We start from the raw sequence: 22,628 nt of genomic DNA on the forward strand, positions 1-22,628 counted from the left end.
TAATATAAAATAAGTATGGTATATTTGATGTTGGGTAGTGAGGAGACAAAAAGTACTGTTTATTGTCAAATCATGTCTCTTCTATATATATATATATATAAATATATATAATTTATTTGTAAATAAAGAGAGAGAAATTTCAATTTTGTCCCCCACTCACTGTTGCAAAATACCTAGAAACGAGCCAAAAATTGGCAAAATATTGAATGCCAAACATTGCTTCGGTTTCTGAGATGGCCCAAAATCGAAACCAAACATAATGTATTTGTTTTTGTAATTTACACACTTACACTAGGTGTGTAATTTTAATTTTAAATATTCTATTTTTTTTATTCTTTTCTCTCTCTTCTTGCGTCTTGTCGCAGCCTTCTTCTCTCTCCTTCTTCTCTTTCTTTGTGAAATGTAATTAATAATTGCTACTAAAAACTAATTATTAACTTATGAAATCATTTGTATTAAAGATATTTAATATCAATAATACTTAGTTAAAATATATAAAATTTTTCTACCTAACGAAAATATTTTAGCAGTTGCGTACACTACTGACAATATATCAGTACTATATACCTAATTCGTATTTTTATTACTTCAATTATCTATTAAAATTTATCAGTTCACATATAAAATTCTAATGAATGTATTTTCAACATGTTATATAATGCATTTAACTCTTGATTATAAATTTTTTCAACTTAGATCATTTAAATCTTTTGTACTTATAATTTTTCCTATTTCACTGAATATTTGAGAAATTTGAAATTTGAGGACAATATACCAATAATACATACTTAATTCTAAATTTTTTATTTAAATTTTATATATTATATTTTTTCATTCCAAAGATAAAGTCTAACAAAATCATTTTGGAGATAATACAACAATGTATTTAATTATGTATTAAAATTATAATTATTATTTAAAATATAAAAAGAAATTTCTCAATAAAAACAATTACTTAACATAAATATATATATTATATTTCACTAACAAACAAAATACTATATACATACACATATATATTACTAAATATATATATTCAAAGACATGATTTGACAATGAACAGTAACTTACGTCTCCCAAATCCCAACATCAAACCTACACCACTCATTTTACACTATTTTATATTATATCAAAACACAAATCTAAACATATCATCTATCTCAAAACACATACTTACTTATCTCTATTTTTCTCTCTCTATCTCCAAGAAAACCAAAACAAAAACATCCAAAACATTAATCCAAACATAATGATGGGTCTCTGCATAATTCGGTTAACCAGCCCAAAGTCGATTGAAAATTCGGTTCTAACTTTTTGGCTTTATTAAAAACATTCACGCTATGTTTTTTTTTTAATTTTTAATTTATATTCGAGATGAGTCAAAATATACTCAATATTTATCATCATTCAAAAATATCTTATTTAGGTGTTTTTAGTATTTTAGCATAAATACATACATATATATACACATACATATACATAAATATACATAAAAAATATATAATTTGATAATAAATAGTAATTTTTTATTCCCAAAACACAACATTAAACATATAATACTTATTTTAAATTATCTCCAAAAACAAATCCAAACATACATACTATCTCTAACACACACTTATTTATCTTTGTTTTTATCTCTCTATTTCCATAAAACACAACGAAACACTCAAAAAGTGGATCCAAACACTATGTCAGTTTTTTCGGTTGTTTTTTCTTTTCACCATTTTGATAATTAAATTGAATCGAGTTGAAAATCGAATTTTTTTATATATTTTTAAATTTTATTAATTGTATTAAAATATATTATTATATAATGTATTATATATTTTTTTTTTACTTTACTTTTTGTCCGCTCTCTCTTTTTCTAACTCATTTCTCAATTTTCAATTCTTCATTCTTCAAATATCTAAAATATGGTATTTTAGTTTATATTATCTACTAACAATCTTAATCAATAATTTAATACACTTTGATAGTTTTTTTGTAAATAAATATTTAATATAATGCATATTTAATAAATAGTTATAAGTTGATGGTCGATAGCTAGCGCAAGAACTTCAATGTCAGAGAAAGATTTTCAGGATTTCCAAGTCTCAACTGGCAACTGACGTGATGTCATTAAACAAACACATCAATGTTATTCGCTATATTATTATTTGGATCTTAAATATTGTACTATTATATTTTAGTTTTAATTTTTATTTTGATTTTAGATTAAATTAAATGAATGAATTGTAATAATGTTATTTTGATTTAAATTTTGAATTTCATTCATAAATATTTTATTTATTATACATTTTATTTTTTAGATTTTAATATTTTTATATAGGTATTTTTGGAAAAATACTAAAATTCTTTATATAATTTTTTTAAATAAATTGATTTTTTTGATTAAAAAATCAAACGAATTCGGTTATAATTGATGTTCGGTTCGGTTCTGATTCCTGGAATCGGTGACTGGAAATTCGTGGTTCGGTTTGGTTCACCGAAATGCACACATCTCTACTAGAAAGTACCTCATAGGTGGTCGTGCTTTAATACAATGCACGGACACTGACATGGTACAGATTAAAATTAAAATATATAATAGGGATAATTGCACTTTTATTTTCTAAGGTTTAATGTAATTATACCTAATATCTTATAATTTAAAAAATTATTTAACACTTTTGAGGTTTGCTTTTGTCTAACAAATAAGTCCCTCTATTAGTCAAAATTCACTGAATTTGTTAATATTAATAAAAAAAACTGAGTAAAAATTGTTATTTACCATCGATTGATTTATTACTGACTTATTATAGATTAAATAATTTTTTCCGACTAAACTATTCTTATAACAGTAAAGATATACCTTATCATATGCATTAAAGCGTGACGACGTATGAGGATAATTTGATCATAAAAAGATTTATTTTACCTACAATAAACCAGTAATAAGTCAATTAGAGGTAAATATAGATTTTTTTGTTAACATCAGTAAATTCAATTAATTTTGACTGACGAAAAGATTTATTTGTTAGACAAAAGCAAACCTTAGGGGTGTTAGATGTAATTTTTCAAACTACATGAGGTCTACATATAATTGCGCCAAACCTCATAAAGTGGAGTGTAATATAAAAACATCAAAATAACATATAAAATAATTGGATATGCCAAAAGGAGTTATGACGTGTCCGGCACCATTTTTTTTTATCATTAATTTTATATTTTTAAATATGCGGATGTCGTGTTCGAATTATTTTTGTGTCCAGTATTGTATTAGATAATTTTTTAAAATATCCGTATATTATAGATGCTTTATCACACCAGTGGCATGCGGCCGCTCAATACCACATTCGATTTATATGCATAGTTTGAAATTTTATTATATTTATTTAATTAAATTAAATAAAAGAAGACTGAAATCAAGAACTGGATAAAAGCTAAAAAGAAAGAAATTTTGTTTTAAATGTATATGAATGGAATATTATTGATCTAGAGAGAAAGAAAATAGAGAAACAAATATTAAAAAAACCTAAAATTTAGTTTTACCACTTAGAAAAAAGTGGAAACAAACATACAAGTTCAAGAGAAACTTAAGAAAAAAATATTGTCAATCCAAGACAAAAAGTCTCTTTTTTTTGCTAACTAATAACTTGTGACATATCCATGGCATATAAGTTGTGAACTTCCGACAACTTATACACGTGGACAATCATGTGGAATGATATGTGATAGGAGTGTCCATTTCGGTTAACCGAACCGAACCGAACCGAATTTTCGGTTAACCGAAAATTCGGTTCGGCCGTTTGGAAAACCGAAAACCGAACCGGTACCAACCGGTTCGGTTCGGTTAAAACCGAACGGAAGTTCGGTTTTTTCGATTTTAAAACCGAAAAAAACCGTTTTTTTATTTTTTATTTTTTAAAATAATATATTTTGATATTTTAAGTCGAAATTGTGATAATGTTGCAACTTTATCCAAAAATACAAATACCAAAATACCAAAATTAAATTCTAATTTAATAGTATAAGTCACAAGTGTAGAACAACTTCAATATGTCAATATTCAATATCTAAAAATAGTACACTTTTCTTTAGTTTTACTAATATAAATTATATAATATTAATATTATAATATATATATATATATAATTATATAATTTTTATATGTATAAAAAATATATATTTTTTTATTATTTACAAAATTTCGGTTTTCGGTTCGGTTCGGTTACCGAATTGGTGACCAAAAAACCGAACCGAAAACCGAATTTTTCTTTTTTAAAAAACCGAAAGGTTCGAACCGAATTTTCGGTTTCGGTTCGGTTCGGCCGGTTTTCGGTTTTTTTGCACACCCCTAATATGTGACCATTATTGTGGACTGGATATTATTTTAATATTAAAATTCTAAAGCAATATATAAAAATTTTAAAATTTGTAATTTCAAAATGAAAAATTAAATTATAATTTCATTAAAAAAAATTAATATAATGAATTTATTTTTCAAATGAAATATTTATATGACTAAATTAATTAATTATAAAATTAAATTTTAATTAATTTGAATAATTATTTAGTTTAAAATTTCTAATATCTTTAAATCACTTTTAATTAAATTAATCAAAATTAAATTAATCACTTTAATTGCTTTTTATATTAAATAAAAATAAATTAATTAAAATTTAATTGAATGTCGCTGTCGCGCCACTGGAGAGGATGACGGTGGCGTCCCGCCCCCTCATCGTCGTCACCCACCACAGCAGAGGGCGAAGCTGTCGCCCAAGGTCGACGCTAGTCACTCAGACCAATATCACCCCCTTCTGGGGGGGGGGGGTGCTGGAGATGGGGAGAAGGACAGGCGATGATGGAGGGGGCAAGATTCTAGAGGCCACGGAGCAGGGGGGAGGGTCTGGGGCAGGGAGAAGGGTAGGCAGCAGGGGAGGAGGAGGGAGTGGTGGTGGGTTATTTTTTTAATAATAATTTTAATTTTATAAATTATAATATAATTAAAAATATGTCCAACATATTTTTCCACCTCATCTCCATTTCTATATAAGCTTAAAAATCACCAAAATATATCCAGCTGGCATGCCACCTAATATTTGCAGCCATTAAAAAAAAATGTTCATTAGAGGACTTTTTTTAATCAATTTTTCAACTCACTAAATTTAAAAAAAATGAGCATAGTTATTGAACTAAAATTAATATTAAATATATTTAACGGGCTAAAAAAGTAATTTTTTCGTAAAATTATTCAATTATATATTGGACAAATAAAAAAAAGAGAGACACCAAAAAAGTGTTCTCCTTGATATATATTGTAAATTATTGAAAAAGCATAAATAGTATCAAATTCAATATAGGGGTATAATTGATTACCATTTTCTTTTCCTTTTGAAAGAGATATCACATATACATTATACGATACACACATATCAAAATAATAAAATTGATTAGGTACACTAATATTTTAAATTGAAATTGATGCAAGCAAAAATCCCCACTAAAGAATTTTTTGGACTTAAAATCTTTGAGTTGAATCTTTAGAAAGCCTAATAAATGAGACCTGCAAAAGATGTTAGCACTCCGACAATCAAATTAGTAAATGATTGTAGAAAGATAAACCCCAAGAAGAATAAAATAGCAAGAAGTGCTTAAAAGGTAAAAAATTAATCTTGCTGATAAGGATGTTCAAGTAATAAGTTGATGTGTATGCTTGTATTAAGAGAATGTTGCCCTAAATCAAATGGGAAGGCTAATTTTTATAGTTGTAACCCCTAGCGGATGAGGAAGCAAGATCTTGGGGGGACTCGGGTCAGTAGATTTTATGGATAAGTCTCTTCAAACTCCAAAATTGTAGGTAGAAATCTCTAAAGAGTCTTGATCGTGAGGAAAAGTTTTTATGGAATAAGCTCCCTAAGGGATATGTGCAGAGATTTCATGAGGTTATCGGAGGCATGAGTAGCACCTAATCCTTGTGATTGTTTATGTTGATGCTCGCTCACTTTTAGAGCTAATGATCTCCAGCCACTGGGAAGGATGGCCAACTCAGCTACCAAGTCAGCATCGAGTGCATTGGGCTGATGGTCGTGGATTATGTGGCCCATCCCCCACAAGTCGGATAATTACAGTTTTGGTTCACATATTATCACTAAGTCCTTTCAGTCCCAAAACATATCAAAATTCTATTTTAATCCTTCAATTTTTTAAATATTAACAATTTCGGTCCTTAAGCCTAATTAATAACTATTTTGCCCTTTCAAAGAAAACATATAGTCCAATTATCTTTGCACTATACTCATGACCAGGCCCAACATACTTTTGAAAATAAAATTAAGCCTCTATAAATTCATATATATTTTTCTTTGGCTGCTTTATTCCTGGAGTATTCCAAGTCCTCTATTTTAGGGACTTTCTCCAGGCACATTGCTTAGGAATACCGAGGACCTGGAATGCACGGTAATAAGGCGATCAAAGAAATGTATGAATTTATAGAGGTTTAATTTTATTTTCGGAAGCATATTGGGCATGATAATAAGCACAGAAAAAAAGATAGTTGGACTATATGTTTTCTTTGAAAGGGCAAAATGGTCACTAATTAGGCCCAAGGATCGAAACTGTTAATATTTTAGAAATTGAAAGACTAAAATAAAACTACAAAATTTTTAGAAATTGAAAACGAATTAGTGGCAATATATGAGGACCAAAACTGTAATTATCCCCCCACAAGACAATGCACGGGGTCCGAACCATGGGGGGCTACCCCGTTTTGGGCCATGTGCGCCTCAGGACCCCCCTACCGCTGGGTTGATTGGGCCTCCAAATAGGTCGGGCCCAACCATACGTCTGGGCGGATTGAGCCTCCAAATGGGCGAGACCAACATTTGGGCTTAATGTATTATTTGTGTGCTAAAAATATACGTTTCATAAGACAATTGTACTATCAAAGCTCAATATGAAGCCCCCAACTTATTTACACAAATATTGTTAAAAAAAACAATAATGCAAAAAAAAAAAATAAAGTTTTATAAAAGTAAGGTGAGTCCTATGTTAATAATAAAAACAATAATTGAAATTAACTTTTAATAGTTGATAAACACATTGTGAAGGTTGAGATAAGTAGAATTAAAAGTGGGCTAATATTTATTAAAAAAAAATAGATAAAAGCTAATTTGGTAGTATTTCGAAAAAATCAGTACAAAAAGTATAATATTATAGACAAGATGTCAAATAATAGTCTTATAATTATCATAAAAAATATAATATTATCAACAAGATATCAAATAATAATTTTATAATTATCATAAAAATATATATTAAGTGCCAATAATTATTATCAGTGAACAAGGATTGTATATAAAACTGCCACCACAGATCATTAACGACTCATCTATACTAATAATAAGTGATTATTGCCATTAAGTCATCAATACACATGTGTCACTAATTCCGATGAAACTTTATGCACAATATTTTGTGACAAAGTATTGAATTAAGTAGCAATAATCAGTGACAGAATATTGTGCCTTAAATTCATCAGAAATAAGTAGTAACGCATGTATCGTAACAATTTTAGTGACAATAATCACTTAATTGTTAATAAGTTGCCATTTTAGTGACAATAATCACTTAATTGTTAATAAGTTGCCACTAATTATCGACAGCGACAACTTATAAGCTTTTCTTGTTACCAATGATTAATTGTAACAAGATCAAAATTATTGTCACTTAATATATATTTTTTGTATAAATTGTAACTTAATATCCCGTCATTTATATTATATTCTTTTGTAGCGTTTTTTTTCCTCCAAACACTACATAATTAGTTTTTATCTATTTTAATTTTTCGTAAATACTATCCACTTTTGAATTTGCGTAGCAACATTCACAATACTTGTGTATAATATATTTTAAAATGAATAAAGAATTCTTAAAAGAACTTTTATCAAATATCGAATTAAAATTTTAGTTCGATATTCAGTATGAATTAAAATTTTAATTTTAATTTAGATTCGATTCGATTTGATTCGGTTAGAGACAAATAAAATTATACACAGTCCAATGTTCAAAGCATTATCTAGGTAGAGAAAAATGTGATTGGTCCTCCAGATATTCCTGTCATCAACACAAGTCCCATTTCCTTAAGTACATGTTGACTTTGATGTGGCGCCACACGAAACTACAAAGTATAGTGCTATAAAGAGAACCAACGGACCTCATCTGTCAATCAATCCCAAAAATCTTCATTCCACCACAGCCATTGCCATGCTCGATCTCAATCTTCACCATACTGCAGTACTGCTGTCTCCAAGCTGATTTCGATATTCGGAGTGTCGGTCTTAGCACGATGGAGCTGTCGTTAGTCTCGGTGGCGCCGAAACCGCTCTCGGCGCCGTGGTTTTGGAGTCGTCTGGGTGGTTTAAGTGGTCAACTTGTTGTGCCGGTGAAGACGAGAACGAAGAAGAGCTACGGGTTGGTGAGGGCGGAGAGGAGTGGTGGAGGTGGAGAAGTGGTGGAGAGTGGGGAGAGAGATAGTGGTGGAGGAGGGTACAGGGCTTCAGCTATGGAGGTCACCACATTCAATCAGAGCTTCAATGATACTGCTGATTTTCCTGTATGGGAAAAGATTGGAGCTATTGTCAGACTCGGTTATGGAATTGGTTAGTCTCCATTTTTTGAACTTTATTGGTCTTTTTGACTTGGCCTCTTTTGGATTTGTGTATACTTTTAGATGGATCGCTTAAGAATTAGTTGAAGACTTTAAATTCTTCTTCTTCTTCTTCTTTTCTCTAGTTGCTGTATAATTATGAGCGGTGAACATGACAACTCTTTCCATCTAAGCAGATCAAATATTACCTGAGTATTGAGGCAGTTAACTACTTGAAGAGTTGATGATAAACGTGGGAGAACCTTTAGATGTGTTTTCAGTTTGTTGATCTCTTGTTATAGATATAGGATGGGGAGTTCAATAGGAGCATAAAATGAGTTGATTGGACCACAGTTCCTGAAGTAATGGGAATCCCCGAATTTGCAACTGGTAGTATTCTTGAAGTGTTGGGGTGCTCCTTGTTGAAGGGAAGTTAAAGGCAATGGTTGTTTGAAGAAAGAGCACATGAATCTGAAATATAAAAAGCACTAAGGTTTCTTATGTCTACTTCTTGAACGAGGACCAAAGTGCACCTTAGTTGTGTAGCCATATGCAGCTGTGATTTGTAGCAGAATATTCAGGAGCCCAAACTGGAAAAGTTGTTAAAAAACTCTGATTTTGGAGGGCCATGTTACTGCTGTTAAATCAATGGAGTTTAGATTGGTAGAGAAATGCTTTTCTCTTGTGCAAACTAGTTTGTTAACCTGTTTAATGTTCAACTAGTTTTGGTAACCTGTTTAATATTCAACTGGTTTGGTACCCTGTTTAACGTTCCTGTGCCTGTAAAAGTTTTGCTCGGTTGGGATCATACAGCTAGAGGAAAGTGGCTGTTTAAGGGGGGAAAAAATTTACCTCATTCACCTCTCAAACTCCTTTGTATTCTCATCATGTTTCCTTGTTCTATTAATCTTGTGTTGTGTCTTCTTATGTTTGTGAGAAGCCTATTGAAATGGGGCCCAAAGACTCATTGTTTGGGAGGCATTGGGGTTGGGGGGGGGGGGGGAGGGAGAGTCAGATTATGTTTACATGTTTGCAAAGTTGAAGGAAATATTCTTTACAATATTAAATTAGTAAGGTGTATCTTTGGATTAGTCGGGCCATTTCAATGATTGTAGTACATTGAGTACAGAAATCAACAAGCAATGGTGCCAAAAGGGCAAAAAATTGAGCTGCTGGAACATAATTCCTTGAAATCAAGGAACCCAAGAAGGAACTTGAAAAGATATGATGTGATTTAATCATTAGAGTTGTCCTCTCCAAAAAATTCTTGTCACAGAGTACGGATCCAAGCCTTTTCAGGCGCAAAAAAGGATGTTTACTTGACTCCTCACTCAATTCTACTGCCAAACGACTAAATGAATAAATCCTCCAACTTAATAGACCCCTGACTGTAAATGATGGATGCTAAACAAATTTATCCAAGATGTTGATTATGCACTTGCTGATGTGTACCATAGAGCTCTCAGAAACTTAGTTATTAGGCCATTTTGTGTCAGTTATCAAATGGGAACATTGCTTATTTGCTTTGCCTAAACTCACTTTCAGATATCAATATTTTTTAGGAGCTTAAATTTTTACCCAGATGCTGCGATTCATCTTGCATGTCCAAACTTCAATAGGGCAACACATGGCAGAAAAGTAGAAGGACCACATCCATGATCATCACCTTGTTTTGATCTCTTTCTCTATGACTTATTATCATGGTCAAGACATCAAGTTATTCTAAATTTGAAGAATTGGAAAAATATTTCATAGATTATATAGTTTAGTTTATATTGGTTTAGTTCTTCTAGTCATCTGTTCTACATCAGCTCCTTTACTTTGGCAGCTTCTTCAGTGTCTAGAAAAGCCATTTTCTACGCCCTACATTTTTTCTGGAGTACAAGACGCTGACAATCATCGACATTGTAGAGAATATATTTCCAATTTCTGATGCAACTTTTCACCTGCTTTTTGAACTTTAGGAATATATGGTGCAATGGCTCTAGCGGGAAGATTCATATGCTCCATTTCCGGAATTGATTGCAGTGGAGGATTTGATTTATCATTGGATGCCATCGTTGAAGGATTGGGATATGCAGCACCGCCAATTATGGCCCTTCTCTTTATACTAGATGTATGGCCAGCTTTATCTGAGAGCACTATAAAACTTAGTTATTCCCAACATTGTAAATGAGTAGGGCTAAAAAATCGCGATAAACTAATACGATTAATCACGGTCAAATAAACCAATTCAAAAACCTAAAGTTTGACCACAATTAATCAAAATTAGAATTATAATATAAATGACAGCTGGTAATTGATGAGGCAACCAAATGCATAATTTTTGGAACTCCTATACACAATTGAGTGATTATGGGAGTAAATTCTCATGATACAGGATGAAGTTGTGAAGCTATCTCCTCATGCACGTGCTATTAGGGATGTCGAGGATGAAGAGCTGCGGAGCTTTTTTTATGGAATGTCACCATGGCAGGTAAAACTTTTGACTCGAAAACTATTTACTTGCTTCTCTTGATTATGTTAAAGAGAGAAATAAATTCTTCTTTACGGTTTTCTTGCAGTTTATTCTCATGGTTGCAGCAAGCTCTGTCGGGGAGGAGCTATTTTACCATGCTGCTGTTCAGGTCTACTTCATTAGTCTATACAAATTCATGAATGACCAAATAGAAGTTATTCCAAGAGTAGTTTGTGTCGGTCATACAATACATAAGAGCATGGCTTGTTTTCATTCATAGTCATCATAATTTGGCTGTCATAACTTCTATCAAATGCTCATGGCTGAACTTGATAAATTATACTCTTTTAATCATTGGACGGGAGTCTGGTAGCATGGTGTGGCAGTAGTTTTGTTTTTTTTTTTTTTTGGTTTCTTTCCTTCTTCACTCCATTTCAGGTTTCCGCTCTCTCCAAGTGCCAAAACTGCTAAATTTAATTTATTTCTCTTTGATAATTTTCTTTTATCTCACCTCCACCATATTATCCTTTTCTCTTAATTTTGTCTTTCTACTACTTATTTCAGGATTATTATATTATCATTTACTGAAAAACCTTATCATCATTTATAAAAAATTTCCAAGAAATACATCTAATAAAAGCTTAGTAAAAAATTAAATTTTAAATACTTTGCACCCTCATCAATGAGTATTTGCCTCCATGAGTATTTATAGTTTTTGGTTCTTGGGTCCATGAGTAGCTTCTCCTTCAGCATCTAAACAGCCATATAAAATCTGGTCAAGTACTCAAGCTTGCCTGCACGCAACATTCTAAAAGCAGACATGCTTTCCCTGTGTATGAATGTATGAAAAGAATGTAGTCTTTTTTTTGTTTCTTTGCAGGGAGCATTGGCAGAAATATTTTTAAGGAGTGGCGATTTGGTTTCTGATGCTCGAGGAATGGCATCACTGGTAAACTAGCTAACTTGGGTTGCTCGATGCTATGAAAGTAAGAGTTGATTCGCATTTTCTGAACATTTTTCATGATACAGGCTGGTGTGCTGCCTCCATTTGTCCCATTTGCACAAGCTTTTGCTGCTGTTGTCACAGCTGCTCTTACTGGTTCACTTTATTACATGGCTGCCTCTCCTAAAGGTCTGTTTATAAGTTTCTCCAAAATGTTTCGCATGCTTGTCCTTATCAACGTATTTTCTGAACCTTTGACTTCTTCTTTTGCTCGCAGACCCTACTTATGTAGTTGCACCAGTACTAAGGTCGCGCTCGGGTCGTGAAGATCTAAAAAAGCTCTTCGCAGGTGAAATACCCTACCCTAAAAATGAAATGTGTTCGGTGGATGTGTGTAGAATAGCATTATTAGATTGAAGATGATATTTTGGTGTAAGAATAATAATTAGCTATTCTATTACTTTCTCTAGGTCTCGTTAGTTAATTATTGACTGGTATTTGTTTTGGGTTTGAGATTGATGGTTAAAGGTAAGAAAGAAAAGTAGTATATTATTGTCGAGAATAGGTGAAACGACACAATTTTTTCGTTTTAAATAATAAAGAAAGCAAAAAGTGAAACGTGAAAATTAAAATAAAGAGTAGGCTCAGCTTTTATTGTTTTTACTATCTGAAGTGATCATGGCCAATTGGTCACCTCATTGTACTTTTGTAGGTTATCCGGAATTTCTGTAAGTTCTGAAAGATTGAATTATTCTGATGATAGATTCCCTTTCTGACATATCAGTACCTTAGAACCATTTGTCTTGTAATTTATACCTCATCTTTAATAAAAAGATAAGCATGTTAAATGATCTCCAGGAATTTACTGTTCTTGAGAGTTTTACATACCTAACAATCTGTATGCCATCATTTGGGTTAATTTGAATGCTCTCAGTCTCTACTCGTATATAAGTATGTTCTTCCATTCCTCACAACCTTTACGATTTTATGCAGCCTGGTACGAAAGGAGGCAAATGAAAAAGATATACTCCCCTCTCCTAGAAGCACTTTTGGCACTTTATCTTGGATTCGAATGGATTCAGGTAATTTAAGTTGATTAAACACATTACCTTCTCACTACACCCAACTAGTAACAATAGATTGCATAACCTAGTTTGGTGCTTGTATGTGTGACAGACGAACAACATTCTTGCACCTATTATAACACATGGCATATACTCTGCTGTGATTCTGGGGCATGGTCTTTGGAAGATACATGACCATCAAAGGAGACTGAGGCAGCGAGTTCAGAAGCTTAAAGTAGAAGGGAAAGTTTCAAGGAGATCGTAAGATCAGCTGTTCGATCAGGGGTTAGTTATGGATTTGCATGAATCAGATGATGACTTATAGTGTGTTAAACAGATACACTAGCTAGTAGAGGTATACCAAGTGTACACAAATTGTATCTATTGTAACTACGAAAAATAAAGTATGCGGATAGTTTCTTGCTTATTTGTACATGAGAAATGAGAAAAACTACTTGAATTCACTCTGGGATTTCATTATTTAGCAATTTTTATTGGGTAGATGAAGTTTCCAAGAGTGGAGTTGAGAACCTAAATCCATAAACAGAGTCCTTGAAATGTTGAAATTTTTGGTTCTTGTCAATTAATCATGTGTCTGTCTAACGCTATATTGATGTGAGAATTTATGCATTATAAATATTTGGTTGTTAATGGTACATTGGATTTGTTGCATGGATGTACAGTCTGTTAGGCATCAATAATTGATGTTGAAACTAGGAAATTATAAATGCAAAAAGATAATCCGAAAATAGATACTTCATACTATGATTATTTAGTTGTAAACTAGGAATTACTTTTTCAATTAACAGCTAACATTATGAAATTTTAGATGAGATGTAGTGTAAAGGTCAAATATTTGTCTTCATACCTCCAAATTAATGATTGAGAATTTTTTCCTTGCATTCCATATAATTGGAATTACGATATGACCAACTAATAGCAATCAATTTTGCATCTATAGGAAGTCACAAAATAGAAAACATGCTGCAGATTCGTAGAACTATCAATGGAATGGAATGAAATTGTTATAATTAGGCAAAGAGAAACGAAATAATTTCAGATAGCAAAATAGACAGCCGAATTAAACATTACTGATAACTGCCACGTTGAATAATCATCAGAGAAAGATATCATAATGTAACCTTTTAAGCATTCAACATGTCCATGAACATCTCGATTCAATCTTCTAACTGTGAGATGATACTAACAAAGACCCCATAGCCTTGGCACATGTCAGAGAGAAGGCAATACTCATTCTTGGCATGGTATGTAGCCATTAGGCCTGCATGTTTTTTCCAGAGAGAGAGAGAGTTAAATACACATAAGAACAACTCTGGCATACATGTACTTCACATTGAAGGCCTATCCAGAAAAATATATGCTTATTCTCTGATAAATAAATATATAAGTGATTCTTCAGTTGTAACAGAAACAAAAATGCAGAAAATAAATGAGAAGATAATCAGAGAAAAGTGGTGTCAGAATCAATTATTCTCATTGGGCTATTCTATTCCTAAATGCGCCTAAGCTTCAACCACTTTGAGCTGGGTATCAATTTCCTTGCACAAGATTCCCATTTCTTTCTTAAGTTACTGGTACTAGCAAAAGGTCTCTATAATGCAGATGACATTCTCTTCAAATTCGTCATGACCAATTTAAAGCATAATTATCTCCACAGCTGGCACAAAACAGGAACTAAAGGAAGCAAACAAATTATTCACAATCTTTGAAGATTAAACGAGATGGAGGTCAAAGTACTGCAGCAAAATATTTAGTCTTCAATCTCTGACCGTCTTTCATGCAAGTCATCAAGCAGTCACATTTCCAATTCTAGTATCTGTTCACAATCCATTGTCATTGTTTACCACGCTATTTCTGGATTTGGAGTATTTCAAGCCAGAAAAAGAACCAAAAACATAATATTGGCTTCATGTCTATCTATTCAAAGTTTCATATTTCCTTCTTGAATTCTCTTATTCTTCTCTGTCCTCGCACTCCAGTAACACGGAGTAGTGAAATTAAATGAGCTTACAGCTACCTCACCATATTTTTTACTCAAAAGAAGCCCAAGTCAAAAATCTATGGTGAAATCATTTTTTTTACCCTCTTGACCTCTTTTCACTGTAAAACTATGGAACATCAAAATTAGATCCTGGTTTTGATTTGAATGAACATCACCCATCTCAATAAAGAACTTCTGGTATATGTTGGCTTCCTTTGCTGTATTATTCAGTTTTTCTGTAAACCAATGTGAACATATCTATTGTCATAATATTATAACTTTTATCCTCACCAAATCTTCTATGGTTTGGATGCTGACACAGGCAACGATAAAGGTCTTCCTACCTCCTCCATTCTTCAGTGATTTGAACTGGTGCATATCTGTTAGGTTCTAGTGCAGTAATTGAGCAGAAACAATTAAAGGGAATATCATTTTATGCACTCAAGCTATAATTGAAATTCAGCGCCCTCCATGTTTCATTGCATCACTTTTCCCTCTCTAATCCCTTTGGTTTACCAAATTTGCTCTTTAAGACAGATAAGAGCTAGAAACAACATTGACTAAAGTACCAAATACAATTACTTCTCCAAATAGTTGTGAGAATAACATGTTGATGAAAATATGTAATTAACAAAATATTGCTTTTTAGTAATAAATTATTATTATTATATCGTAAAATGTGAGAATTAAGGAATTGTAAAAGAAAAGAATGTTTCCTAAATATCAACGATTAATAGTTTGAACTTATTATGCATTCCAATGAATTTTCAATAAATTAGTTTCATGTAATTAATCAAATTCAATAACAATCTCAAATATTAACATAGGTTGGTGGGAATCAGGTAGGAGGATAGGGTCTTTTTTTTTTTTGTTTTTTTTTCATTTTCTTCTCTTTATTTTGGACTTGGGGGGAAAACTGATAAATTATGACAATCTTCACGAAATCTATGATCAAGTGAATTTTGGATAATCGACGGGACAAAGTTATGCAGTATGCGCTCAAAAGATGGAAAGGGCAATCTCATTCTTTTATGTAGTTCGGGGGGCAAAGTGCCCATAATTTAGAAAGAGAGGAATAGGATAGAAGGCACCATACCAGAATTCCCATGTTATCAATATCTAGGTTCCAAACGTCTCCAAAGATACATCAGACAGTGATGTTATTTGAAACTAGATACCAACTGGCATTAAAATTGGCTTGACATTTCTATGATAAAAGAGGTCAATGCAGCAGAATAGAGGCCAAATGTTGTTACTTTGACTAATTTCTGCAGAGTATGATTTCATCATCTTTCAGAAACAAAACAAACTTTAAATGCAATTAACGTCCTGTTCAGTGTGGTATGTGACATGCGTCGTGTACATGATGTAATGGCTAATTAAGAGTCTCTTTCAGTGAAATCATTCAATTGAATTAATTAAATGGTTATTTGTGGGTTTTCCAAATATGTTTGATCTGGGAAATATCTCATCACACTTTTTTTAAGTATTCCCATCCAGGTATATATCCTTCCTTTAATTCTATTTCAGCACAAGTAGATGGTTCAGCAGTCATTCGAGAACGCATATCACGTGTTAACACTGAGCTAATTGATGTGGAAAATTATGCTTGTACTTGGTTTCAGATTCCTATCATGAGTGAACGTTGGAACAATTCTTTCCCTCCATTTCTGAGAGCCACACAACATTTCATTTAGATTATTATTGTCTTATGAATCTAGTTGAGCCAGTTACTGATGTCTAGACCAATCTAATAACTATATCTTCTCTAATGGATCCTGATTTTAGAACTAGAAGCAGGCCAATTTCCTCTGCAGTCTTCAGGCAGGGCAGGAGAACCTTCTGACTTTGAAAGCGCAGAGCTAAACCTGCCACTGACTATTTCAAGAAGAAGATGAATCTCCTAGCTTTGCCGGAGTCACGGAGTGTGAAGGTTTCTTCCATCCACATTTCAGCGCTGGGGCCGGAGAATCCATATGAGAGCCTTAAAATCCGTCTTTGGCTTTGATTTGTTGTGCTCGGCTCCCACAAGCCCTATTAATCTCTTGCCGCCTAAAACTCTACCAAGAGAGAACTGCTTTACCTTTGAATTTGATCCTCGTGCCCAGAGGATTGCTATAAGTTCTCCACTCAAGGATCATGCAAAAAGAGAGAACTTTCCTTTTTTTCACTGACTCTATCAATCGGAAAACAAAGAAAGCTGGCTTACCCCAATTATACTATCCTTGGTAAACCACAGGAGCTACTGAAGGGATGTATTTCTCCCTTGGTGTGTCCTAAGTTTTTCAATCATCTTTGCTGTAAGAAATTGCTAATCATAAATCCTTCCTTTGATTACATTTCAGCACTAGTAGAATATTTAGATCATTCTCGAATGCCTTTTTACGAGCAGTCCATTAATTCATATTTCTAGAGTGCTCATCGCCTAGTCAGTACCAGGTGTGACAAGATAGTTATAGCTTTTGGCCAGGTCATCTTAGTGAGGTCATCTTGCAAAAAATGCATGCACGAACATGATTGATTATAATATGCAGTGAAGAATGTTGAAGCCAAATTTGCTACATAGGTAAGCAGCTGTAGAAAATCACAATAGAGCAAACTGAATGCATGGAGTAGGAAGTGCACCATACCGTAGCCAGAAGTTTGCACATCAAAACCCTCTTCCTACAGTATGTCAAAAGTATAATGGGAATATGTGATTATATTGAATTTATAGTAAGCCAAGCATAAACATGTAAACATGTAAGAGAAGATTTGCACCTGCAATTCCCGTATGAGCGGCAAGCTACCGGTAATAGAATAGGGTTTTACATGGCCAACCACCTCTTCTGTAGCTTTACATAACACATGGAAGCCACGTGAATCAAGATTGCAAGCCACTCCAGACATTGCTTCATCAAAACTAATAGTCAATCTGAGGAGTGAAAGAAAAAAGGAGTTACCAACTAATCAAATAGCTTATAAAAGAAGCAAAAGCTTAGCTTTTCTTTTCTATTACTTTCTTTTCTTTTCTTTTTTTCTAAATTCTATTACCTTGTATTTTGAACCATATAGTCCTAGCAAATGGAATCCTGTATGACCTTCCTATACATACAAAATCATGAAAAAAAAGGGTCGCGCCTTTTGAATTGGCGAAAAGAAAAATGCACCTTCCCCTGAGGTCCTCATCTGGTAGGACATACTTTGAAACAGGTCCTCGTATGTCCAACTTTTCTATGTTGGCATTCAAGTCTTCAACATATTCCTGGAGCTTCTTCATTACATCAGTTACACTGGATGATAGTATTTAGAGGCATTCAGTAGAACTCTTTGAAGAAGCTGTTACTTTTAGAAAACAACAGGATAAATATATTGGCACAATCAAGATGACAGTATGAATTACTCAAACTCCTTTAAGGTACCTATAAAATGGAGTCAACCTGCAACAGTAAATATGACACATTAGAAGTCAAGAATCAAGATAACAAGGAAACTTAGACAATAATTCTGAAACAAAACCAAACCTAACATCTCCACAAACTGTACATTCGGCTGGAATTTGATTGATGCCACCTCCTGGATCTGTCAATATTTGTGATAGTTTAGGAAAGAGACACAATACAGCAAACAATCACCAAATACCAATTTGCAGTCTCAAGTTAAGGAACTTACAACTCCACTGGGTTGGTTTCATAGTTGAGGGTGTTGCAAATCCATAAACTTTTTCATTTTGATGGGGTGGAAAGTCTCGGTAAAACCGTGACTGGATCTCTTTAAGAGCTTCCATAGCTAGCTCCAAGGGATTGATAGCCTATAGATATTTCATAATAAATATTAGCTAAATAACGCAAAGATGCATCAACAGAATTATCTATATTGTATTACATGCAGTGTATGACCCAATGAAATCTACGGAGTCCACCAATTTGCTGCTTTATCCAAGCAAAGATAAAACCATTTAACACCATTCTTTTTGCTAAAAAAATGTCCTCTGCTTGATCAAGTCATGACTATGCTTTCAACTAGTAATACCGTAACCATAGACTAAGCTCTCATGCTTTAGTTATGGCATTGCAATGAGCAGCTACATGCCAGACATAAATTGCTTTTGTTATCTATTTCAACCTTGAAATTGACCTATATTACCACAGATAATTTTTTGAAAAATATGCTCTGGCACTTCTTTCACAGCCCAATTTCTGGAACTCTTTGTAATGCATGGAGTGTGCCATATAACACAACACTGACAGCCATCCTTCTCACAATGCTTTCCATCTACGAGACTTAATTTGAAGAAACCCGCTAAGAAAATACAACTACAACTCATTATGTCTCTACCACCCTTTGGCATAAGTACATCACCAGGAAACTTGCATTGGAAAGTATCGCAAGGAAAAGAATTTGAAAGATTAACTATACAGTTAGAAAATCAGCCAAATTTTAATATTTCCATTCCTGTGAGCAAATAAACTAATTCCTAATTCAGAAAAACCAAAAAGGTCTGCTTTTATAGAAACCACTTTAGAGGATAGTGGTGAACTTTCTAGAATATATATTAGATTTTTGAGAATTTAAAATCAAAAGAAGAACAAATTCCAACAAACTGATACTTTGCAACTAAATATATTAAAAGTAACAGAAGGAATGGAATTAATACCAAAAAGTAGAACCACATTCACTAAGAAAAATTGTACCTAGATTCTTTTTCCCATCAATGATGACTTTACACTGTAGAAGTAAAAGGAAGTACCTTGTGGGCTAGACCACTATGAAAAAGCTTTCCAGAAACATGAAGCTTCCATGGTATCATACCACCGGTGCCAATGCAAGGCTGTTTATCTGCTGTATCAATCCAAAACCTGCAGGGAGAGCCAAAGGCCACTGATCATATCAGAAACTGTTCAAAATACTAGTAAATCCACTCAGCTTCCCAGTTAAATTGGTTACTAAAGGTGCAATATACATACAGAGGTCCTTGCTTTAATTTGTCAAGCAATTTGTCCTTCACTAATGCATCAACCCCTACTCCAGGGATAGATGAATTTTCTTCACTGGCAATAAAGACAGCAACAACAGTTGACTTCAGTTGAGGCTTTGTCTCCCCCAGCCTCCTCATTAGTTCAGCTACAAGAGCAACGTGTCCCAAACAATCAGTAGTTCCACGCCCTCTAAGTTTGTCTCCATCGATGCTCAAAGAAAAAGGGTCAAAATCCTGCAGATGCATTTGATAAAGAAAGCTTATAGCAAATCTCATAGGAAATTGCAATCCATTCATAAATTTGTACAGCTGAATACAGAAACTTCCTACTGTTTGTAGCTTAGTCCACTCTTATTATTCACATGGAATCTGCGAGGTTCTTAATAAGCCAAAAGTTAATACATTCCACATAAATTGTTTTAAAAAAATTTACCAGTAATGACATAATACAGCATAGATAGAACGCCAGCAGCATTAACAATTATATACCAACGCCAAGATTACAGTCTTGAGAATGTATCATTGTAGTTGCACCAATTTTCAGTTAACATTTTGGAGTAACAGCAGGCAACTATTCCAGCCCAGAATAACTAAATTCCCAACTTTCTTAGTCTAAGACTGAAATCGACATCACTAAAGGGAAAACTGAAAACGAGTCCAACTGCAACATAAGTTACCAACTGTTCAAAGTAGTACTATAATAAACAAAACAAAGTTACCAACAACACACATACAATCACGTTTTGCACCAAAATCTCAACGCAAATGAAGTTTTCACAGATTGGACAAATATCAATCGAGAACTTAATTCGCCAGTGAGCCAAGATCTGGATTACAAATTGGACGCTAATAAAAAATATACCCATTCAGAAGGGATGGCAGTGACCACATCCATGTGCATGCCAACGAATGACAAAATTTTGCCGGGCTGGGTTCCAGGGTACTCGACAATGAGATTTCCCCTGTTGGGCTTGTAGGCCACATGGTTGATGACAAGCGGTCCACCGCCAGTGGCGGTGCTTAAGGGGCGGAGGACGTCAAGGACGTGCCTGACGATCCGGTCCTCCTCCGGAATGAGGTCTGGCGGGTTGTTCTGCACGTACTTCGATTCACCGATCAGCTTCGACAAAAGGGTCACGAAAGCGTCCTTGTTTAGGTCTCCTAGAGCTTGTTTTACACCTGCGGCAGCCATTTTCGAACGAAAGATACTGCTTTTGCTCAAGTGTTCTGTAGTTGGGTTAAGGCGAATGTCAATTATTCGTTAGACGGAAGGTGCAATGCCCCTTTTCGACTGTATAAAGTATCAACATGTGTGCCTTAAATCTCCTTAATATACTTAACAAAATTACAGTCAATTGGGATAGACTTGATGGAGGAGAAATCAACTTGCAAAAAAGAAACGTTGACATTCATAAAAATGGTAATTTAAATAATTGATTAATATTAAATTGTATTTTTTGTCATTAAGTGATTAAGTACGATATGATTGACTTTAATGAATGAAACTTATAAACCAGTCCGGGTTCAGAAAGATAATCTATGAAACTTAGAAACTTGTCTCGATTTGAATAGATAATGTAGGGGTTACTAGCATAATGATTTCAACGAACAAAGATAAAAAAACTATCCAAATTCAAGAAAGACAATGCAGCACAATCCAAGCCTCGATTAATACGACAATGAATGACCAACCGCAATATAAGCTCTATTGGGAAGAAGCGAAAAAGAGGGAGGAAAAATAAAAGGTTTGTAGTATATTATGGTGTTATGGTACTAAATTTCACCCCAATTAATAAAATTTAAAATTAATCTCATTTTTGTACTATAATTTGACATCGTCTCTGAGAAAAGTCTGAATCATTAAATATATAGACTAGATCTAAGGAACAAAGCGCTGCAATAGCCAAACAAAATGATAAAGTCTTAGAAATAATTACGTTCGTTAAATTATTGATAAGTTTTATAACGCATTATAAAACTAATTAATAGCGATTTATGTTGATTACATATATGATTCGAAGTTGATGTATATACATGGTCATGTAAACTCACAATAGCATGAAATTGTGTACTCACATGGTTGAATAAGTTGCAATTATTAGATATTTATAATATTATGTGATATTTTATTTTTTATTGATCTATATAGTTGTCTTTAATTTCTTGCCATCTGATTAACTACACCAATTAGTTGTAAGTTTTTAACTTATCTATTTTATTTTTATAAAAACAACGGTAGGGCATCAACCTATTGCCTTTGGCCTTCCTACCTGCTCAAGCTTAGTTTTGATGTCTTGCACCAATATTCTATTTGTGACCTCCACTTGCCCGTTAGCATGGGGAGAGGCCACCAAGGTAAATCATTGTTGGATGCCCAATTCGGCACACCGTTCCTGAACTTTCTAGCACTGAAACTGAAGACCATTGTTAGAAATAATTTCACAAGATAAACCATACCTTCAAATTATATTTTTCCAAAGAAATTTGAGCACTTTGTTCATTGTGATCTTGGTAAGGGGCTCAACCTCCACCCACTTTATGAAGTAGTATACCACTATCAGTAGAAATTTGCATC

The 22,628-nt window shown here is 33.2% G+C and overlaps 2 protein-coding genes across 4 annotated transcripts; one reads left to right on the forward strand and one right to left on the reverse strand.

The window, feature by feature from the left end:
- Window positions 1-8,155: 8,155 nt before the first annotated feature.
- Window positions 8,156-13,558, forward strand: LOC105155953 (uncharacterized). Its single transcript, XM_011071942.3, has 9 exons — window positions 8,156-8,642; window positions 10,594-10,745; window positions 11,010-11,105; window positions 11,194-11,256; window positions 11,968-12,036; window positions 12,117-12,219; window positions 12,308-12,379; window positions 13,024-13,112; window positions 13,207-13,558. Exons 1-9 carry the CDS (start codon window positions 8,330-8,332, stop codon window positions 13,357-13,359), a joined length of 1,110 nt encoding a protein of 369 aa, XP_011070244.2. The 5' UTR covers window positions 8,156-8,329; the 3' UTR covers window positions 13,360-13,558.
- Window positions 10,347-21,361, reverse strand: LOC105155951 (Peptidase M20/M25/M40 family protein). 3 transcript variants are annotated; one of them, XM_011071941.3, is made up of 11 exons: window positions 20,916-21,361; window positions 20,043-20,287; window positions 19,826-19,934; window positions 18,748-18,886; window positions 18,600-18,657; window positions 18,498-18,515; window positions 18,246-18,368; window positions 17,857-18,010; window positions 17,727-17,760; window positions 14,237-14,376; window positions 10,347-10,761 (listed from the first exon to the last, which is right to left on the reverse strand). In XM_011071941.3, the coding sequence occupies exons 1-10, from the start codon at window positions 21,243-21,245 to the stop codon at window positions 14,273-14,275; spliced, it is 1,314 nt and encodes a 437-aa protein (XP_011070243.1). In that variant the 5' UTR covers window positions 21,246-21,361; the 3' UTR covers window positions 10,347-10,761; window positions 14,237-14,272. The 3 variants fall into 3 exon arrangements, with proteins under 3 accessions (XP_011070243.1, XP_088733583.1, XP_011070242.1); XM_088877457.1 differs by having other exon boundaries at window positions 10,347-10,770; XM_011071940.3 differs by lacking the exon at window positions 10,347-10,761 and having other exon boundaries at window positions 14,102-14,376.
- Window positions 21,362-22,628: the final 1,267 nt, after the last annotated feature.

The sequence above is a fragment of the Sesamum indicum genome, linkage group LG2 (assembly GCF_026168435.1).
Source record: "Sesamum indicum cultivar Baizhima isolate 11 linkage group LG2, ASM2616843v1, whole genome shotgun sequence".
In the NCBI taxonomy this organism is placed as follows: Eukaryota; Viridiplantae; Streptophyta; class Magnoliopsida; order Lamiales; family Pedaliaceae; genus Sesamum; species Sesamum indicum.